The sequence below is a fragment of the Bos indicus genome, chromosome X (genome assembly GCF_029378745.1).
Source record: "Bos indicus isolate NIAB-ARS_2022 breed Sahiwal x Tharparkar chromosome X, NIAB-ARS_B.indTharparkar_mat_pri_1.0, whole genome shotgun sequence".
Lineage (NCBI taxonomy): Eukaryota > Metazoa > Chordata > Mammalia > Artiodactyla > Bovidae > Bos > Bos indicus.
The window spans coordinates 148,460,490-148,478,860 of NC_091789.1; the positions used below are offsets into that span (position 1 = coordinate 148,460,490).

Here is an 18,371-nt window from a genome sequence, read left to right on the forward strand (position 1 = left end):
GAACCATTTCTGATGCCATGAGGGGTCTCACACCTTATCTTGAGGCAGTGACTCTCAAAACATGATTGAATACACTTGACTATACCATCGACTGCTCCCCATGGGTGCAGAGAGAGCATGTGGTTCTAAGAATATTATGTCATGGTATCTGTCTCAGCATGTGACTGAGAAGAAAGGATTGTGCTGAATTGAAGCATGCTTAGATGTGATCACTGGGTGGAACTTTGGATCTGTTGAACCTTGTTACCAGCATCCCGTGTTCCTGGTTGTTCATCCCTCTGCCGAGATGAAGTGAATGCTTTGGCTGCTTTGCATTTGACCACAGCTGACAGCTCTGGCCTTACTTGTAGGCGTAAACCTACACATTTCTGGTATGGCACAGGCTCTTTGTTAAGCACAGAAAAACAATGTGGGGATGGTGAGTTAGCAGGCACTGAAGGCAGGGTAGGAGGGAAGGAAGAAGGAAGCTAGGAAGGAAGGAGGGAGAGAGAAGAGGGAAGGATGGAAGGAGGATGGAAGGATGCTCTTGTTGCTAGGAGACCGTTTCAATCATCCAGGTGAAAAGACTCTACTGAAACAGTGCTGGGGTCGGGGGGGACAGTGAAACCAGAACCTTTAAGTATTAAGCTCCTTGGAGAGCTCCATGATACATCAGAAGTACTGTCAAGGAAAGGTTAAAGTTCATCCCAAGGTTTACGAATATCACACAGACTGCAACTCTTTGTCACAGATTCCCACCTCTTTAGGCAGGACCGGTGACTAGAAATCTGGTGTTTGTCCATCAGGGACCATTGCAATTTGGCTTCTGCATGTTGGATAAGAAGGGCAGAATGAGAGTCCCAGCAGAAGTCACGGCCCGTGAATGGTACTTTTCAAGTATTCTACTTTGAAGACTCAGAGCCTCTTGGAATTTAGAGTTGGGAAGGCACTTGGCCAACAAGCCAATGTATATGATGTAGGAAAGGCAAGCATATATTGGATGTCTGTCTGAGTATACTGGTGTAGGTCGAGTGGGTAGAAGAATGACATGCTTTGCATTGGCTTTCCGATGCCATCTCTACTCTTGACTTTGCTCACATCCTGTGGTCAATTTCTGCATCCGCTTTTGTGCAGTCTTTGCAGAGCTCAAGAAACGGAGAAGATGGCTTTGAAACCGTTGCAGCCCAAGTCTGGTGTTAAAAGTGACCTTTGTTGTCCCGAAGCATTTTAAGCTCAGTGAGTGAACATCACTCCCTGCGGTACGGGATGGACCAAACACATGATTCTTGCTGTAGGGGGTAATTTTCTTCTCAGACGTCTAAGGAAAAATAGTCAAGCACGACCTTGTTTTAGGGGTGAGGCAGACCTCATACCAACCTCCAGAAGAGCCCGTCAGAGGGGTCATTGGTGTCTGTAAAGAAATCGTGTTACCCGTCTGTCCCAAATAAAATGAGCCGCAAGACCCCGAACACGCATTTAACCGCCAGCTGCCAAGGTGGTGCTGCAAGTGAAATATGACGGGTGAAAATGGACCTTCAGAGAGAAGATGTGTTTGTTTCATTCTCTCCTTAATCATGCTAATCTTTAGTTTTGCCTGTGGGAATTAAACAACACGGTGTGCTGAAGAAAAGTCTAAAAAACAAGGCCCTGGTACCCCACGTAGAGATCTTGCTTGCTTCAGAGTGTTTGACACCAGAAAGCGATGAGCTTCCTTCCACAAGCGCCCCACATTTATCTCCGTTTAAGGCTTCTGACGGTGCATCGCCAAGAACTTTCACAGATTGTTTTGGGGCTAAAGCGTACTTACCTGGATTTTCAAAATCCTTTATTCTCTGAGAACAAAATAAACATGTTTTCTTTACCTTTCAAATGTACACCAAATGCCGAAAAAAAAAAGCCAAATATCTAACATAAACACTCTTTCCTAGATGCCAGCTCTTTAATAAAAAGTCAGTAGAACCAGAAGGCCTGATTCTGTGAAATCAGATTAATTCAAAAAGAGTAGAAATCCTTGCTCCCTTTCATTGCTTTTAGAACAATAAAAATCAATTCTTACTCTCAGCCTCTTAGTTTTATTTTATAAAAATGTTTCCATGGCAAGTACAATTAAATAGGAATTTTCCAACACTTTATTTCAGAAGACTCAAGTAAGAGAATGCTAGATGCTATATTGCATCCAACATTTTTTCTAAAACATGTAAAAATAAAAGCACAAAGGCAGATTATTTTAGAATACATCAACGGTTATACATGAACACATGGATAAGAAAGCTTATGGTATATTTTTTATATATTTTCATGTCACTAATAGCACAGCAGTTGCAGTTTATTTATCTTGCATGCCACATATGTAATCATATGTGTAGGTCATATAATGTATCTATCCATCTATCCGTGTGAATATATAGTATGCAGGAAGTCTTATAATATGCAGTATGAGGAAAGGGAAAGTGTTAGTCACTCAGAGGAATCTGACTCTTTGCAACCTCATGGACTGTAGCCCCGCCAGGCTTCTCTGTCCATGGGATTCTCCAGGCAGGAATACTGGAGTGGGTTGCCATTCCCTTCTCCAGGGGATCTTCCCAACCCAGGGATGGAACCCAGGTCTCCTCTGTCTCCTGCAGTGCAGGTGGATTCTTTACAGTCTGAGCCACCAGGGAAGCCCGGCATGCAGTACAATTTCATGCAATATATGCTGTCCGGAGAAGACAGTGGCACCCCACTCCAGTAGTCTTGCCTCGAAAATCCCACGGACGGAGGAGCCTGGTAGGTTGCAGTCCATGGGGGTTGTTAAGAGTTGGACACGACTGAGCGACTTCACTTTACCTTTTCACTTTCATGCATTGGAGAAGGAAATGGCAACCCACTCCAGGGTTCTTGCCTGGAGAATCCCAGGGACGGGAGAGCCTGGTGGGCTGCGGTCTGTATCCACATTATATAATATACATATTGTATGTGATACAGCATTTATTATATACAGTATAGAGTGAGCCATACAAGCTATGATACAATGGTATCCTTTTGTACAGGGCACACTATATACATGATGTCGTTGTTTGGTTACTAAGTCATGCTTGACTCTTTGCAGCCCCACGGATTGCAACACGCCAGGCTTCCCTGTCCTCCACTATCTCCCAGCGTTTGCTCAGATTCATGTCCACTGAGTCAAGTGATGCTGTATCACCATCTCTAATGATAAACATACAAAGTACCGTCCATCCTGTGGTATACAGCGTATGTGAAAGTGAAGTGGAAGTGTTAGTTGCTCAGTCGTGTCCTACCCTTTGCGACCCCGTGGACTGCAGCCCGCCAGGTTCCTCAGTCCATGAGATTTCCCAGACAAGACTACTTGAGTGAGTTGCCATTCCCTTCTCCAGGGGATCTTCCCGATCCAGGGATTGAACCTAGGTCTCCCTCTTTGCAGGCAGATGCTTTAACATCTGAGCCACCAGGGAAGCCCATATAAGTATATATATGAAACATTTTATATAAGTATATAAAAATGCACTATACTGTATACAAAGTATACCATATAACACATATATACTGTTGTATACAGGACACTTTGACACAGCATAAACTATATGAAGTATATAATGTAACATATATGCTATGATACATACAATATGCTTTACAACAGTATGTATGATATACAGTCTACAGTGTATCACATAAACAGTATCGTTATGCAGCATACACTATATTATATACTGTACCATATAAGCTAGTACACAGTATACTTTTATGCAGTACGTGCTATATAAAGTATATAGTATAAGATCTGTGGGCTTCCCAGGTGGTGCAGTATTAAAGAACCCACCTGCCAATGCAGGATATAGAAGAGATGTGGGTTTGATCCTTGGGTCGGGAAGATCCTCTGGAGGAGGAAATGGCAACCCACACTCCAGGATTCTTGTCTGAAAATTTTCCATGGAAAGGGAAGCCTGGTGGGCTGCAGCCTATGGGGTTGCAAAGGGTTGGACACGGCTGAGCGACTAAGCACATAAGATTTACACTGTGAATATATACCGTTTATTATTTATAGTCTTCTCTGCCAGTTTGTAGGTATTCTGACGTATTAATGCACTCTTTCTATACACCAGGACTATTACGGCTTCCTCACTTAATTCCAATCCCAATATTCATATCCAGTTTATAGATCAGGATAAGAGAGGTTTAAGAATTTGCTCGACATCTCCCAACTTGTGAAGCGGGAGAAAGGCACAGCTTAATGTATGTTCATGATGTTCACAGCCTCAGACTGAAGACTAAAGCCCTCCCTATGGCAATGCCTGGATCTGTGGGTCAAAGGTATCACTTGAAGCCTGCGTGCCACCTGGGAATGTCTGCAGACGTTGGGTCTTCCACTGGAACCTTCTGGTGCCCCAGCCTTCTGGCACATAAGCCAAGAGGTGGTGGCTTTATAAGTGTGTTGCCAATAAGGCGTTGCCTGGAACGTGGAGGTTAGGGCACCCACAGCAGTAGACCAGGGCGAGCTAGGTCTGCACGCCACTTCTGAGAGGTCACTGCTCTCCCCGAGGTGACTTTTATCATGCACAATCTCAGGTGTTCCAAACCAGCAAACGTGAAAAGACAAAATCTGTCTTACAGGTCACTTTACCAAGCCTAAAAAAAAAAAAAAATGGAAGAAATTAGAGTATATCTTTGAGAGGATTCTCTTAAAAAAAAGCTGGGTGGCAACCATGTTTCAAGTACCATGTTCTGTGGAGAATCTTTCAATATTGATGATTGTCCTTCTGCCTGTGGCCGTTCATGTACATCACGGGGGATGTCAGGTTCATAGTTGCTGAAAGTGAAAGTTAAGTCACTCAGTCGTGTCCGACTCTTTGCGACCCCATGGACTGTAGCCTACCAGGCTCCTCTGTCCATGCGATTTTCCAGGCAAGAGTACTGGAGTGGATTGCCATTTCCTTCTCCAGGGGATCTTCCCGACCCAGGGATCGAACCCGGGTCTCCCACATTGCAGACAGACGCTTTACCGTCTGAGCCACCAGGGAAGTCCGGACACTTGAAATCTATAAAAACCCTCAGTTTACTGCATCTTGTGGTATTTTTCCTAAAATCCTTGACTTCAGCATGTCTAAAAGCACAGTCTTGCCAAACGTACGACATCAATGGAATGTTATTTGATCTTCACGTGACTCAGTCTTCAAAAGCTTTTCAAGTTATGTACGTATGTCTAATAGACCTCAAACCGTGGATGCATATTTCTTATTTATTAACATTTTGTAATGACAGAAGCCAGATTCTTTTTTTTTGCATTTTTAACATATTTTAATTGTTATAACTGCAATATATATCCATCTACCTAAGAAGCAGTTCTTGAGGAAGAAAGAGAATGTACACATTTTGGACAATAATCTCCAAATCAGGATTTCTCAAGTTTAATACTGTTGACATCTGGGATGAAAAATTTCTTTGCTGTGGGGGTGGGGGGAGCTGTCCTGTGCCCTGGAGAGTATTTGACAGTCATCATGGTATCTACCTTCATTCATGGCACCATCCTTCATGTATAACAACCAAAAACATCTCCAGGTATTGCCAGATGCCCACCCCCGTCCCCGCCTTTAGGGGGGCTGCTCAGTCTCTGGTTGAGGTTAGTGACTCCAAAAGTAGTTCAGCCTGAAATGCTGAAAATTTTCCAACCAAAGTAGTTTAAATTTGAAATCCTGAACCATATCCGAGACACGTTTGTTTTCCTCCTGAAAAATCTCCAAGTTTGGAAGACAACTGGGTGCGTTAAAAATACAGAAATGTTACAGAAACGGTATCGTGTTTTCATTGGGACTTATTTTAAAGGTTAAGGTAAGAGGGGATTCTTCTACAGACAAGGCGGAATGGTAGGCACACGTGGATTAAACCACAGGGTACTCATTGCCACTTCGGTACTGTGCGCGTATCAATAAACACGTGAGATGATCTGACTGTCATTTCGTTTTGCTTGATTAAAATTGACTTGTGACTTGCGGAAGAGTGTGACCTTCTTTTTTTCCTCTCTTTTCTCTCTCTCCCTTCTGTCCTCAGTGACCCCAATCAGCCTGTTCCACAGGACACCAAGTTCATTCACACAAAACCCAACCGCTTTGAGGAAGTGGCCTGGTCCAAGTATAACCCCAAAGACCAGCTGTATCTGCACATTGGCTTGAAGCCCCGCGTGAGGGATCACTATCGAGCCACGAAAGTCGCCTTCTGGCTGGAACTGGTCCCACACCTGCACAATTTGAATGAGATATTCCAGTACGTGTCTACCACCACCAAGGTGCCCCCTCCGGACATGACGTCCTTCCCCTACGGGACCCGGCGGTCGCCCTCCAAGATCTGGCCCACGACGAAACGCCCGGCCATCACCCCAGCCAACAGCAACCCCAAGCACTCCAAGGACCCTCACAAGACGGGGCCCGAGGACACCACTGTCCTCATCGAGACCAAACGGGATTACTCCACCGAGCTGAGCGTCACCATCGCCGTGGGGGCGTCCCTGCTGTTCCTGAACATCCTGGCCTTTGCCGCCCTCTACTACAAGAAGGACAAGAGACGCCACGAGACCCACCGGCGCCCCAGCCCGCAGAGGAACGCTGCCAATGACATCGCGCACATCCAGAACGAGGAGATCATGTCCCTGCAGATGAAGCAGCTGGACCACGAGTGCGAGTCGCTGCAGGCCCACGACACGCTGAGGCTCACCTGCCCGCCGGACTACACGCTCACGCTCCGCAGGTCTCCCGACGACATCCCACTCATGACCCCCAACACCATCACCATGATCCCCAACACGCTCACGGGCATGCAGCCGCTGCACACATTCAACACCTTCAGCGGAGGCCAGAACAGCACAAACATACCACACGGACACTCCACCACCAGAGTATAGCTCTGCAGTCCCCTCCTTCCCCTCCCCGCCCTCTTGCCACCCCGCCCCCTGCAACGGGAAGAGGGACAAAGAAGCACCATCTCCAAACAAGGAATGTGTTTCATCCCACTGGCTTAAGACACACACACACACACACACAAACCCCAAAAGGGCAACCATTGTGTCTTTACAGACCTCCCATGCTGGCATTTCCCGGTACCACGAGATCAACTTTCAACCCGACGAAATGTGAAACGGTATCCATTCGCTGTCACAGTTCTGCTTTTAAGACCCACCACCATCCAAGCCTACTTGAGCGCGACAAGGACGTCGACGAATCAAGGACCTGGGCGTTTCCAACCGTGACCGTAGAAGCTGACACCTTTCTGGAACTCAGCCAGGGACACTAATTCTTTTTTTTTTTTTTTTTTAAATCACAGTTGAAAAAAAATAAATAAAGTTCTTTATGTGCCACACGACAGATGGCTCTCCTTAAGTGAAAAACAAACGAAAAGAGTCTGTGGGCTTTTACCCAGCATACAGAGCAGTAATCCAGAAAAGAAGGAAAAGTAGAATTTTATTATTAAACGAACAGACTATGCAGTTACATACCTAGAGTTCTGTGCAAAGAGATGTTTTGCCAGCCTGAACTATATTTAAGAAACTTTGTAAAAAAAAAAAAACAGAAAGAAAGAAAATGTATATAGCTGTGAGTTTAAACAAAACGGAGAGAAAAAACAAAACAAAAAAAAAACAAGCAAAAAAAAAAAAAACGCTTTTATTGGTGTTTTCAGTTTGAAAGAGCTTTTAGCAAGGTTGTGCTTTCTTCATTGTGGTCTGTATGTATATAAATCGGTATATACATTAGTCATATCACGTCTGTTCCCTCCAAGACACAGAGGGGCTTCTTCTTCTTAAATCCTTGTGGCCAACAGACACGGGGTTTTCTAAGGCATTTCATTTGTAAGAGGATATGGTTGTCACGCGGCGGACTCTGACCGTCCCTGTGACCGGGCTCTCTCCCCACTTTTTTTTTTTTTTGTTTTTGGGCTGGAAAGTGCATGCGACGGCATTCTTAGAAGACTGTTTTTTTTTTTTTTTTTTAGGCAAACTTTTATTTTTGGGTTGTTAAAAACTTCATGAAGTTGCAACCGCTCCCCCACCCCCCGCAAGAAGGATCCCCAGCGTGGAGTCTATTTAAAAGCTTGTTGACTTAGATACGCGTATCAGAGAAATCGCAGGGCCTGGGAGGGGAGGGTGTGGGGAGCAGAATACAAGTCTCGTTCTGTAGCTGTGGCTCTTTGAATCTGTTAAGGAAGAGTCGCTTCCCACACCCAGGGTCCTGCCAAAAGAGAGAAAGAAAGCTTGTGTTTGGTGGGCCGGCGGTCTGCTGAGTCAATACATCTCTGTGTTCCCCGGCAGCTGCAGAAATACCTGTTCAGCTTAGCTAATCAGATCGAGGGAGGGGGCATGTGTCTTTCCTTTCTGGTAAAAGCAGTCAAGTCCATTATTTATCAGTAAGCGGGGTTTTTTTTGTGGTTGTTGTTGTTTTTGAATTCTTTGGATCATTTATGGGGTAAAACATTACGCTTGTCTGAAATGGTTATCTTTTGTGCATTTTGCGTATCCGTCACTGATCCGGGACTATCACAGACAGGAGACCAAGGAAGGGAGAGAACACTCCAAGGGCTTTGTGTGGGTTTTCCAGGAAGTTAGAGAATGGCTTGACTGTCAAGATAACACACGGAAATATTCAGCCATTCTTCACTGATGAGGTGGGGATGAGAATCTCGGCGCCTCCGACACCAAGTCATTTTCTTATGGTCGTTTTAGCTTTCCTTAAGGGATATCACGCAGGTATCGTTAAGTCGAAGGAAAATCGATAGCAACCATGGTGACTTGAAGTTTTGGCTTTCAAAAACCCATCGCCAAGCCAGGAAATAGTAGCCAAAGATGGGATGTCTTGGGGCGTGGTTATCAGAGCAACTCAGCTAAGGTGCACGTTCTCAAGAAAGACAGTCCAAATTCCTCATCCCTTGGTACAATCTTTGATTACCGGAACCCCTAGACTAAAACTGTAACAGCACTTCTCCAAAGTCTTTGAAAATGACCGCCCTCCACCCCGCAACCCCCAGAAAAACAGAGTTCTTAGGAAGTCAGTGCAGACCGATCTCCCAGCAAATTCTGCTGTTCATCTTGGTTCAGATTTTAAGAGTGAGTCTGTGTACGTGAAATGTAATCCCAACTTTGCACAGAGTGAAGTGCACACTCCTGCAGCTCAGAGGTGTCATGGGTAAGGTTTTCGATCATCCTGTGTTAAAGCTCCCATCAGACCATTTCTGCAAGCTATGTATTTATTACCCCAGCTAAGTGACCACAAATAGGCTGTCCAGGAAGTTACAGGGGAAGTGGCACTCGACAGCCGTGTGGGACCGGTCTGTTTGTGATGTGAATTTCAGTATTTGTTTAGTATTTCCAATCGTCTTCTGCTAGCAATATGCACAGTAATGTATCAGGCTTGTGACATTTGGATAAGGAAAAAAAAAAAAGAGTTCTTGTTAAGTGAATAACTTTAGCTTTTACAAAGGGTTATGATCAAAAGCAATTTAATACACCTTAAATGATATCTTATTTCTACATGGAAAGAAGTTATAGAATCTTCATAGAGTTCTATGAGAATAAAATATACTTGCTATCTATAAAAAAGAGAAAACTGAGAAAAAAAATAAGTTAAAAAAAAAAACTTTCCTAGGCTTTTATTCTTGAACTTCACTGGCACGCAGGGTTTAATGGTTTCTCGGATTATTATTTTGCGATTTTGTTTTTGATTTTGCCTTAAGTAATGATAGAAGATATATATGGCTGGACACATATGTATAAACTTTTCAGCAGCATTTTTAATAATAAAATATCACAGTATTTTCTAATGCTTTGTGCAAATAATTACGCGTCCATTCTTTTTTTGGAGGTGGCCTGTCGTATTTCTTTTCTCGGCTTCAGACGTCTTTCTCGCTTTCAGGGCTAAACGATACATTCGATGTACATGATCCGTGGTAAACTCAGTCGATTACAGACCGGTTTCTTGTGGTTTGTCCTGGGGAACAGGTTTTGTGTCCCCAACAGGGACATTTCTCTTGGCCTGACGCTGAACATGGGGGCGGGGGCGGGGGTGCTCTGAACGGTGAAATTGGTAACAAGAGGGTATTTCCTGAAATGAAACACTTGAGTTTATTACTTTGACCTCAGCTTCTTGTGTTGCTGGGGTTTGTGTTTGCCATCATCTCTTAAAATTTTCCAACAAAGAGCCCCCTTTGGGTATATGTCCTACAGCAAGAGGTTTATTTGAATACAACTCAGGAGGTGAAAGTCTAGTATCACACTATCAGAGCAAATCTGTCCAGGCTTCCCATACACTGGGGCTTCCCAGGTGGCTCAGACGGTAAAGAATCTGCCTGTATTTCAGAAGACCTGAGTTCGATCCCTAGGTCAGGAAGATCCTCTGGAGAAGGGAATGGCAACCCACTCCAATGTTCTGGCCTGGAGAATTCCATGCACAGAGGAGCCTGGCGGGCCACAGTCCATGGGGGTCACAAAGAGTCGGACACGATGGAACGAGTAACACACTTCGCTTTGCACCTGGCTGTTGTTTATCTTAACAACTTATTGACCAGAGACATACTAACACATCTTTTGTTACCCAAAAGCTATTGACCGGAGACATTTCAGTATTCACTTACATAACAAATCGCCAGCCACAGGTATTACTTTCTGGACAAACCACCCCCCAGTCAATGATGGATTAACATCCTCAAGAGGCCTAAGGGAACAGGCATGTAGAGTATTTCTGTTTTAAAACTAGAGGCGTTGAGAGTCAGGAAGGTTAAGCAATGAGGCAGCAGAAAAACTTTAGATTCAAAGGAAGATGGTGTGTTCATAGCCCAGGCTCTTCACCAGTAAGGAACCCAGCTTGGACTTTTAACTCAAGCTCATGAGTGTCGTGACGACATTAGCTAATTATCAGACAAAGGAAGGCAGCAAAGACTGTGAATGCCGTATTCAAACTCTGAAGTTTTTTCGCATGTTGGATTCAGCTTCTTTGCCAAATGAGAGGGTGCACAGGACTTATATGTGCATGCTAAGTCATGTCCGATTCTTTGTGACCCCGTGGACTGTAGCCCGCCTGATTCCTCTGTCCGTGGGATTCTCCAGGCAAGAATACTTAAGTGGGTTGCCATGCCTTCCTTCAGGGGATCTTCTCAGGCCCAGGGACTGAAATGAACCCAGATCTCCTGCATTGCAGGCATATTCTTTACCATCTGAGCCACCAGGGAGACCCTAAAGAAAAGAAAATCTCTAAAAAAGAAGAAAAAGATCACTATCATATCTCTGTATCTTGAGAAAACAGATAGCATTACACTTTAAAGTGCTTTTCATGTGGTCATAACCCTCACCCTGATGGACACACTGTGGGTGCCCTCTGTGTATGTATCGAATTTTGTAGAACGTCGGTTGATCTGAAAACACAATTTTTATCAATTTTCCCTGCCGTTTTATGCACAATTTGGAGGTTCATTTGAGGTCGTTAAACATTCGCAATCTCACTTTTGCTGGAATGGCATTTTAAAAATGCCGGCGATCCCTGCCTTTCGCCGGAACGAGTGAGGATAGAAGATGAAATTTGGAGTAGGAAGGTTGCAGGGTCTAAGGAGACACACGAGGAAACGTTGTAAATAATCTATCACATACGATGGGAAGCTGTGTGCCTGCAACCTGTTTGGCGGATGCCTTCTAAAACCATCTTTGGAAAGATGTAACAATTGAATGATATGAATGCAGAGAGAAAACCTGTTCACAGCCAAAGACGCTTCTATAGCCTCCACCTATCTGTGAGGCCTCAGTAGGTGCTTTGTGGAGTATGTGTTGTAATAACCCCGTGAATCCCAGTACACTGGAGTCATTCTAATGGGACTATAGGAGGAACCCCATTTCCCCAGACTTTGTCGTTACTGTTGAGTGTCTCAGCCGTGTCTGGCTCTTTGCGACCCCATGGACTGCAGCACACCAGGCTTCCCTGTCCTTCACCATCTCCCAGAGTTAACCCAAACTAACGTCCATCGAGTCGATGATGCCATCCAGCCATCTCATCCTTTTGCCTTCAATCTTTCCCAGCATCAGGGTCTCTTCCAGGGAGTCAGCTCTTCGGATCAGGTGGCCAAAGTAGAGTTACTCAGTGTCAGAAACCATTGTCTGATTGTCCAGTAATCTCCATGTCCATAGGTCTGTTTTAAAAGCCCTTCTGTGCTTCTCATATTATTAGAAGAATGATGCAGAGTGGGACTGAGACCTGATCCCACGTTCTGGGCAAATCCCTACCTTTGTTTAATGCTGCTGCTTAGGGAATATGCTTCCACTTTTAATATCTCTGCTCTGTTTACACGCAATGTTTTCCCTCGCTACGTCTGCTACTCAAATTTCTATGAACCAGCTTGATTCCAACAGGATAAGAATTTAACAGGACCTGTGGCTTCCCTTGTAGCTCAGCTGGTAAAGAATCTGCCTGCAATTGGACAAATGTGTCCAGTGTACCAGCAGAAATATGATACTCAGTCATGTTTTTGTGGGAGAGCTGGGTTTGATCCCTGGGTTGGGAAGATCCCCTGGAGAAGGGAAAGGCTACCCACCCCAGTATTCTGGCCTAGAGAATTCTATGGGGTCACAAAGAGTCGAATACTCGAGTGAGCAACTTTCACTTTCACATGGTCAACTTTAGGGGTTTCCCAGGTGGCACCATTGGTAAAGAATCCGCCTGCCAGGGCAGAAGATGGAAAAAGATTCATGGGACTTGGGTTTGATCCCTGCGTCAGGAAAATCCCCTGGAGAAGGAAAAGGCAGTTTCCCTCCAGTATACTTCCCTGGGATATACCTTACAGTCCATGGGGTCCCAGAAGAGTCGGACACGACTGAGTATACATGCGTGCAGGATCAACTTTGACATCGTGGAATCCCGTTTTAATTCTACACCTAATTGGTACCCGTCACATAAGAAGATTTCATTTTCTTCTTTCAATTTGCTTCTCAATCGCATTTAAATGTGTCCATTGTAGCAGCAGAAATCCTGTAATATTGTTTTCAGATGTGTCTGTGTCCATGTGGGAGCTTATATAAAATACTGTGTAATGTGGAGAGCTAAAATTCTGCATTTTGCATCAATTATCAGGGTAACCAGGAAAAGTAGCAATCTGTATCTTGTCTACAGAGAATATATGCAAAAGAATGTCAGCATTGGCTGATCTGGGTGTGCTAGCCAAACAGACGAAAATTCTCTTTATAGAAAAGATAGCCAGAACTTCCCTTGGGAGTCCGATGGCTAAGGCTTGGCCTTCCAATCAATGTACAGGGTGCGGGGTGGGTCCTGGGTCGGGGAACTAAGATCCCATGTACCCCCTGGCCAGAAAACCAGAACATAGACAGCCGTAGCAATATGGCAACAAATTCAACAAAGATTTTGAAAAGGGTCCACATGAAATTATCAAAAGATAGTGGATGACTGTTGTTGCTCAAAATAGTCCCTGGAGATCTCATTCCAGTATTAGGCTTATGAGAAAAATGGACAATTTGCAGTGTTCCGATGCTGAATAAATGGTCTGCAATGTCACAATTACTCTTATCTTTATGGGTGTTTGATGTCCACAATCTAGAGGGAAGGTGACCTTCCATGGTGGGTCATGAAAATGAAAACATGCACCGTTTTTCCTCACAGGAGTTTTGGACTCTTGGAATTATGGCAAAAATAATTCAGCACAAAGGGTATCCACCTGGGAGCCAGGTGATCAGGCTAAAATGGCTGGATTCCTGTTTATACCGGAAGTCGTAGGGTACCTTCTATTTACTTTTCTCTTTTACTGTAACATGCTTTCATGCTCGTTTATGGTAAGAGAAAGGTTGGAGCCACATAATGCCAGTATTTCTACAAAGAAGCATTAGAAACTGACTTTCTTATATAACACACCGTATGATTAGTATAAGCATTGCATGCACAGTTGCCCAGTCGTGTCCGATTTTTTGTGACCCCATGGACTGTAGCCCACCAGCCTCCTGTGTCCATGGGATTCTCCAAGCCAGAATCCTGGAGTTGGTAGCCTTTCCCTTCTCCAGGGCATCTTCCCAACCCAGGGAGATCAAACCAAGGTCTCCCGCACTGCAGGCGAATTCTTTTCTGTCTGAGCCACCAGGGAAGCCCCTGACCTGTAAGGCATGCATATAAATAAGAGGCGAGGTACCCAGGAGCCAGGGACCAAAGTGGCATTCGGGGAAGGAGGCTTCATGTTTCTCCTCCACCTGCCAAGGGGAGGTCAAGCGCCCTTCAGTAGTTGACTTAATTTCTATATGTTGATCTGCTAAACAGGCACAGACTTTGCACCTCAGGGTCCAATTAAAGGTAAGAGAAAGGGCAGCTTTGAGAATTTTGTTAGCAACGCGTATGCATCTCCAAGGATCCTTGGCAGTCACCTCCTTTTTCAAGTTTGTCCACAGGCAGTAATGGAAGAAGGGGCTTCCCTGGTGGCTCAGAGGGTAAAGAATCTGCCTGCAGTGCAGGAGACCTAGATTTCATCCCTGGGTTGGGAAGCTTCCCTGGAGGAGGACACAGCAACCCACTCCAGCATGCTTGTCGGGAGAACTCCACGGATAGGGGAACTTGGCGGGCCACACAGCCCGTTGAGGTCACAAAGAGTCGGACACGAGTAAGCGACTAAACCACCATCAGATACTGGAAGAAAGGTGTCATTGGATGCCGTGGACTTGCAGGAACTCTGCTTAGCAACCTGGGATCATTTGTGTTTCGTTTCACCTTCGTTCATTCGGCTTCTTTACGGCTAACACGCGAGTAGGTCCTGTGAAGCTACAGGAGACATAGAAGCTACGAGCTTTGTTTATCTCCCTTAGGAGATGGCAGGGTTAAGAAAAAAGAGAGTATTTTGCAAAGAGTATCCAAGTGATATTTATGGGAGGAGAGAAAAGAAAGGGAAAGGGGCTTAGGTAGGCGGGGGCGGGGCGTGTCTCAGACGTGATGCTTTTGATCTCAGAGGAAGCAGGAGATGTGAATGGTGAAAAGAAAGCATTAAAATTTCATCCCTCGTGATCTTCACACACCTCTGAGCACACACACTACGTCGGGTTGTTTAAATCCTAGTAATCCCCTTCAGGGGCTACCGAGACAGGGTGCGCTGGAGAGATGTGTGATGGGGGGCAATTTCCCGAGATTTGCATGGAATCATAAAGTACTGGAGAAATTTCTCTGTGTTTCTGGATCAGTAGCAAGTGTTACTATAAATCCATATGTAGTATTAACAGGAGGTATAATATGTATTTTGGGACTTCCCCTGGTGGCTCAGAGGGTAAAGCGTCTGCCTGCAATGCAGGAGACCCGGGTTCCATCCCTGGGTTGGGAAGATCCCTTGGAGAAGGAAATGGCAACTCACTCAACTGTTCTTGCCTGGAGAATCCCACGGATGGAGGAGCCTGGTAGGCTACAGCCCATGGGGTCGCAAAGAGTCGGACATGACTGAGCAACTTCACCTTCACTCTCATAATATATGTTGTACATTTATAATGGTTAGAAATAGCATTCACTTGTGGTTGAAAGGCAGTATTTGGTGAGACAGTATAGCAGATATGCATATATGCACATATATATATCCTAGGACTGAAGTGACTTAGCATAGCATAGCGTATCCTGGGATAATATATCTACATATATAATCCTAGTATTGTATGAAGTATTAAATATTTGTGCTGAATTGGCCCAAAAGTTCATTTTTACGGAAAAACCCAAATAAACTCTTTGGCCAGCCCAATATACATCATATATATAATTTTATTATAATAGGATGGCTATATATATCTATAATACAAAGAACACTGATCATACCGAGTATATAATATGTACACTATCTATGGTTCTTGTTCGGTTGGTAAGTTGTGTCCGACTCTTTGTGACTCCATGGACTGTAGCCCGCCAGGCTCCTCTGTCCTCTATTGTCTCTTGGAGTTTGCTCAAGTTTGTGTCTGTTGACTTCATATATTGAATAGTATACTATACTTTATATACTATGAATATAACATACTGTGTGTATTATGTATGTAGTAGGTACACGTATGTATACCGTGTACATATATGTATTCCATATACACGTGTGTACACCATGTACATATAGGTATACCATATACATATATGTATACTACATGTACTATGTATAAATATAGAAATATATTTTATACATGATATATAAACACAAATGATGTATGTGTTGCATACACATATATATGCAGTATAAATATATATATACACACACACACTCATAACCCGGTGGAAATCAAAGTGTCTATAAAGCATGCTAACTTTCCTTTTGAAACAAACCAATTCTACATTTTTTTTTCATATTCACTCTTACACATGCTTCACCCAGTACTTGAACAACATTCTTTCCTTTTCTTAAACTGTTTGATGAATGACCTTAAGATAAACACAGTCCGTTATCAATCATTTCAGAGTAATTTAAACCTGCACTGCTAAGACAAAAGAGGATTCCGGAGACAGGTTCTGAGGCTTTTAATGTTAGCCTCGTGTGCACACTAGCAGTCCAGATAATGTCGCTCTGTGCTTCCATCAGAGACAGCACCAAGACCAGCTTAGGTGTAAGTCGACACCCCAAGGGGCAGATCTCTCATATGCATGGCATTGTCCCAGCAGAGGAAAAGCTATACTTGCAAACAGAAAAAGATGATAATACTAAGGTTTCTTGTTGTTCAGTCGCTAAGGCACGTCTGACTCTTTGGGACCCCACGAACTCCAGCACGCCAAGCTTCCCTGTCCTTCCCTATTTCCTGGAGTTGGCTCAGATTCACGTCCATTGAGTTCGAGTTTAATTTTCCTCAATTCATTTGGATATACATATCTGTCATCTTTTGGAGGACAACCAGAGACCAGCTTCTGCTTCGTGCTTTAGAAAATATTTTTAAGGATGTTAAGGGTGTGTACACACACACACACACACACACACGCACACACACCATGTTATGTAAGGTTAAGGGTGTGTGTGTGCATGTGTGTAAAACATAAGCTGTAGGTGGTACATATATAATATATGTTTGCTGGTAGCTGCTGCTAAGTCACTTCAGTCGTGTCCGACTCTGTGCGACCCCATAGATGACAGCCCACCAGGCTCCGCCGTCCCTGAGATTCTCCAGGCAAGAACACTGGAGTGGGTTGCCATTTCCTTCTCCAATGCAGGAAAGTGAAGAGTGAGAGTGAAGTCGCTCAGTCGTGTCCGACTCTTCGTGACCCCATGGACTGCAGCCCACCAGGCTCCTCCATCCATGGGATTTTCTAGGCAAGAGTACTGGAGTGGGGTGTCATTGCCTTCTCCAAATATATGTTTGCATATAAGTAAATAAATAAATGGGCTTCCCTGGTGGCTCAGACTGTAAAGAATCTGCCTGCAACACAGGAAACCTGAGTTCGATCCCTGGATCAGGAAGATCCCTTGGAGAAGGAAATGACAACCCATTCCAATATTCTTGCCTGGAGAATCCCATAGACAGAGGAGCCTGGTGGTCTACAGTCCATGGGGTTGCAGAGAGTTGGACACAACTCAGTGACTAACACTTTCACTTTTTCACTTTATATGTGTGTGTGTGTGTATGTATATATGTATACATATACCCACATATATGTTTTACTATATAATATATATGTAGACATATACATGTGTATATATATGTGTGTATAGATGTATATATGTATATGTGTGTATACATGCATATATATGCATATAAACACATGTATAGTATTAATTTTACTATGCCATTAGAAATTGTTTCTATAAAGTTGTTCAGGGCCCTTTGCAAAGGTATCATTAGATGAACATAAGGCAAGGGTTTTTTTCATCCATTCCCTTCGTCTCTCCTGAGACACAATATTTTGCGAGAGGACTTGTCTGAAACCACCCTGATTCCACACTGGCTAGCTGTTGCTCCTTGGACACATGACTCATATTCTCCCATTTCTTCCCTCCTATACTTTTAGGATGGTAATATAAATAACGTCACATATTAATACGTGGGAGGAATGTTTTAAATATTTTTAGGTTTCCCTCTTCTTCTAGCGCATGTATAGGAATGGGTATCATCGGAAAAGCATATAAACATTTTTTTAAAGATTTTTTTTTTGAAATTTATGTTTCGCCATGCTGGTGGTCTTTGCTGCATGCGGATATAAACATTTTTTTAAAGATTTTTTTTTTTTTAATTTATGTTTCACCATGCCGGTGGTCTTTGCTGCATGCGGGCTTCTTCTTGTGCTGATTCCTCTTGTTGTGGAGCATGGGCTTGAGGGCATGAAGGCTTCAGTAGTTGCTGGACGTGGGCTTAACTGTCCCAACGCACGTGGGATCTTCCCAGACCAGGGATCGAACCTGGGTCCCCGGCATTGACCAGCAGAGTCTTTACCACTGGAACACCC

At 44.1% G+C, this 18,371-nt stretch overlaps 1 protein-coding gene across 4 annotated transcripts in view; it reads left to right on the forward strand.

The window, feature by feature from the left end:
- NLGN4X (neuroligin 4 X-linked) overlaps positions 1-9,793 on the forward strand; it is a 391,254-nt gene extending 381,461 nt beyond the window's left edge. For all 4 annotated transcript variants that reach the window (XM_070785160.1, XM_070785163.1, XM_070785161.1 and 1 more), the window contains one exon: positions 6,025-9,793. In XM_070785160.1, the coding sequence (XP_070641261.1) occupies positions 6,025-6,871 (847 nt within the window). In that variant the 3' untranslated portion in view covers positions 6,872-9,793. The remainder of the gene's footprint in view (positions 1-6,024) is intronic.
- The last annotated feature ends 8,578 nt before the right edge of the window (positions 9,794-18,371 follow it).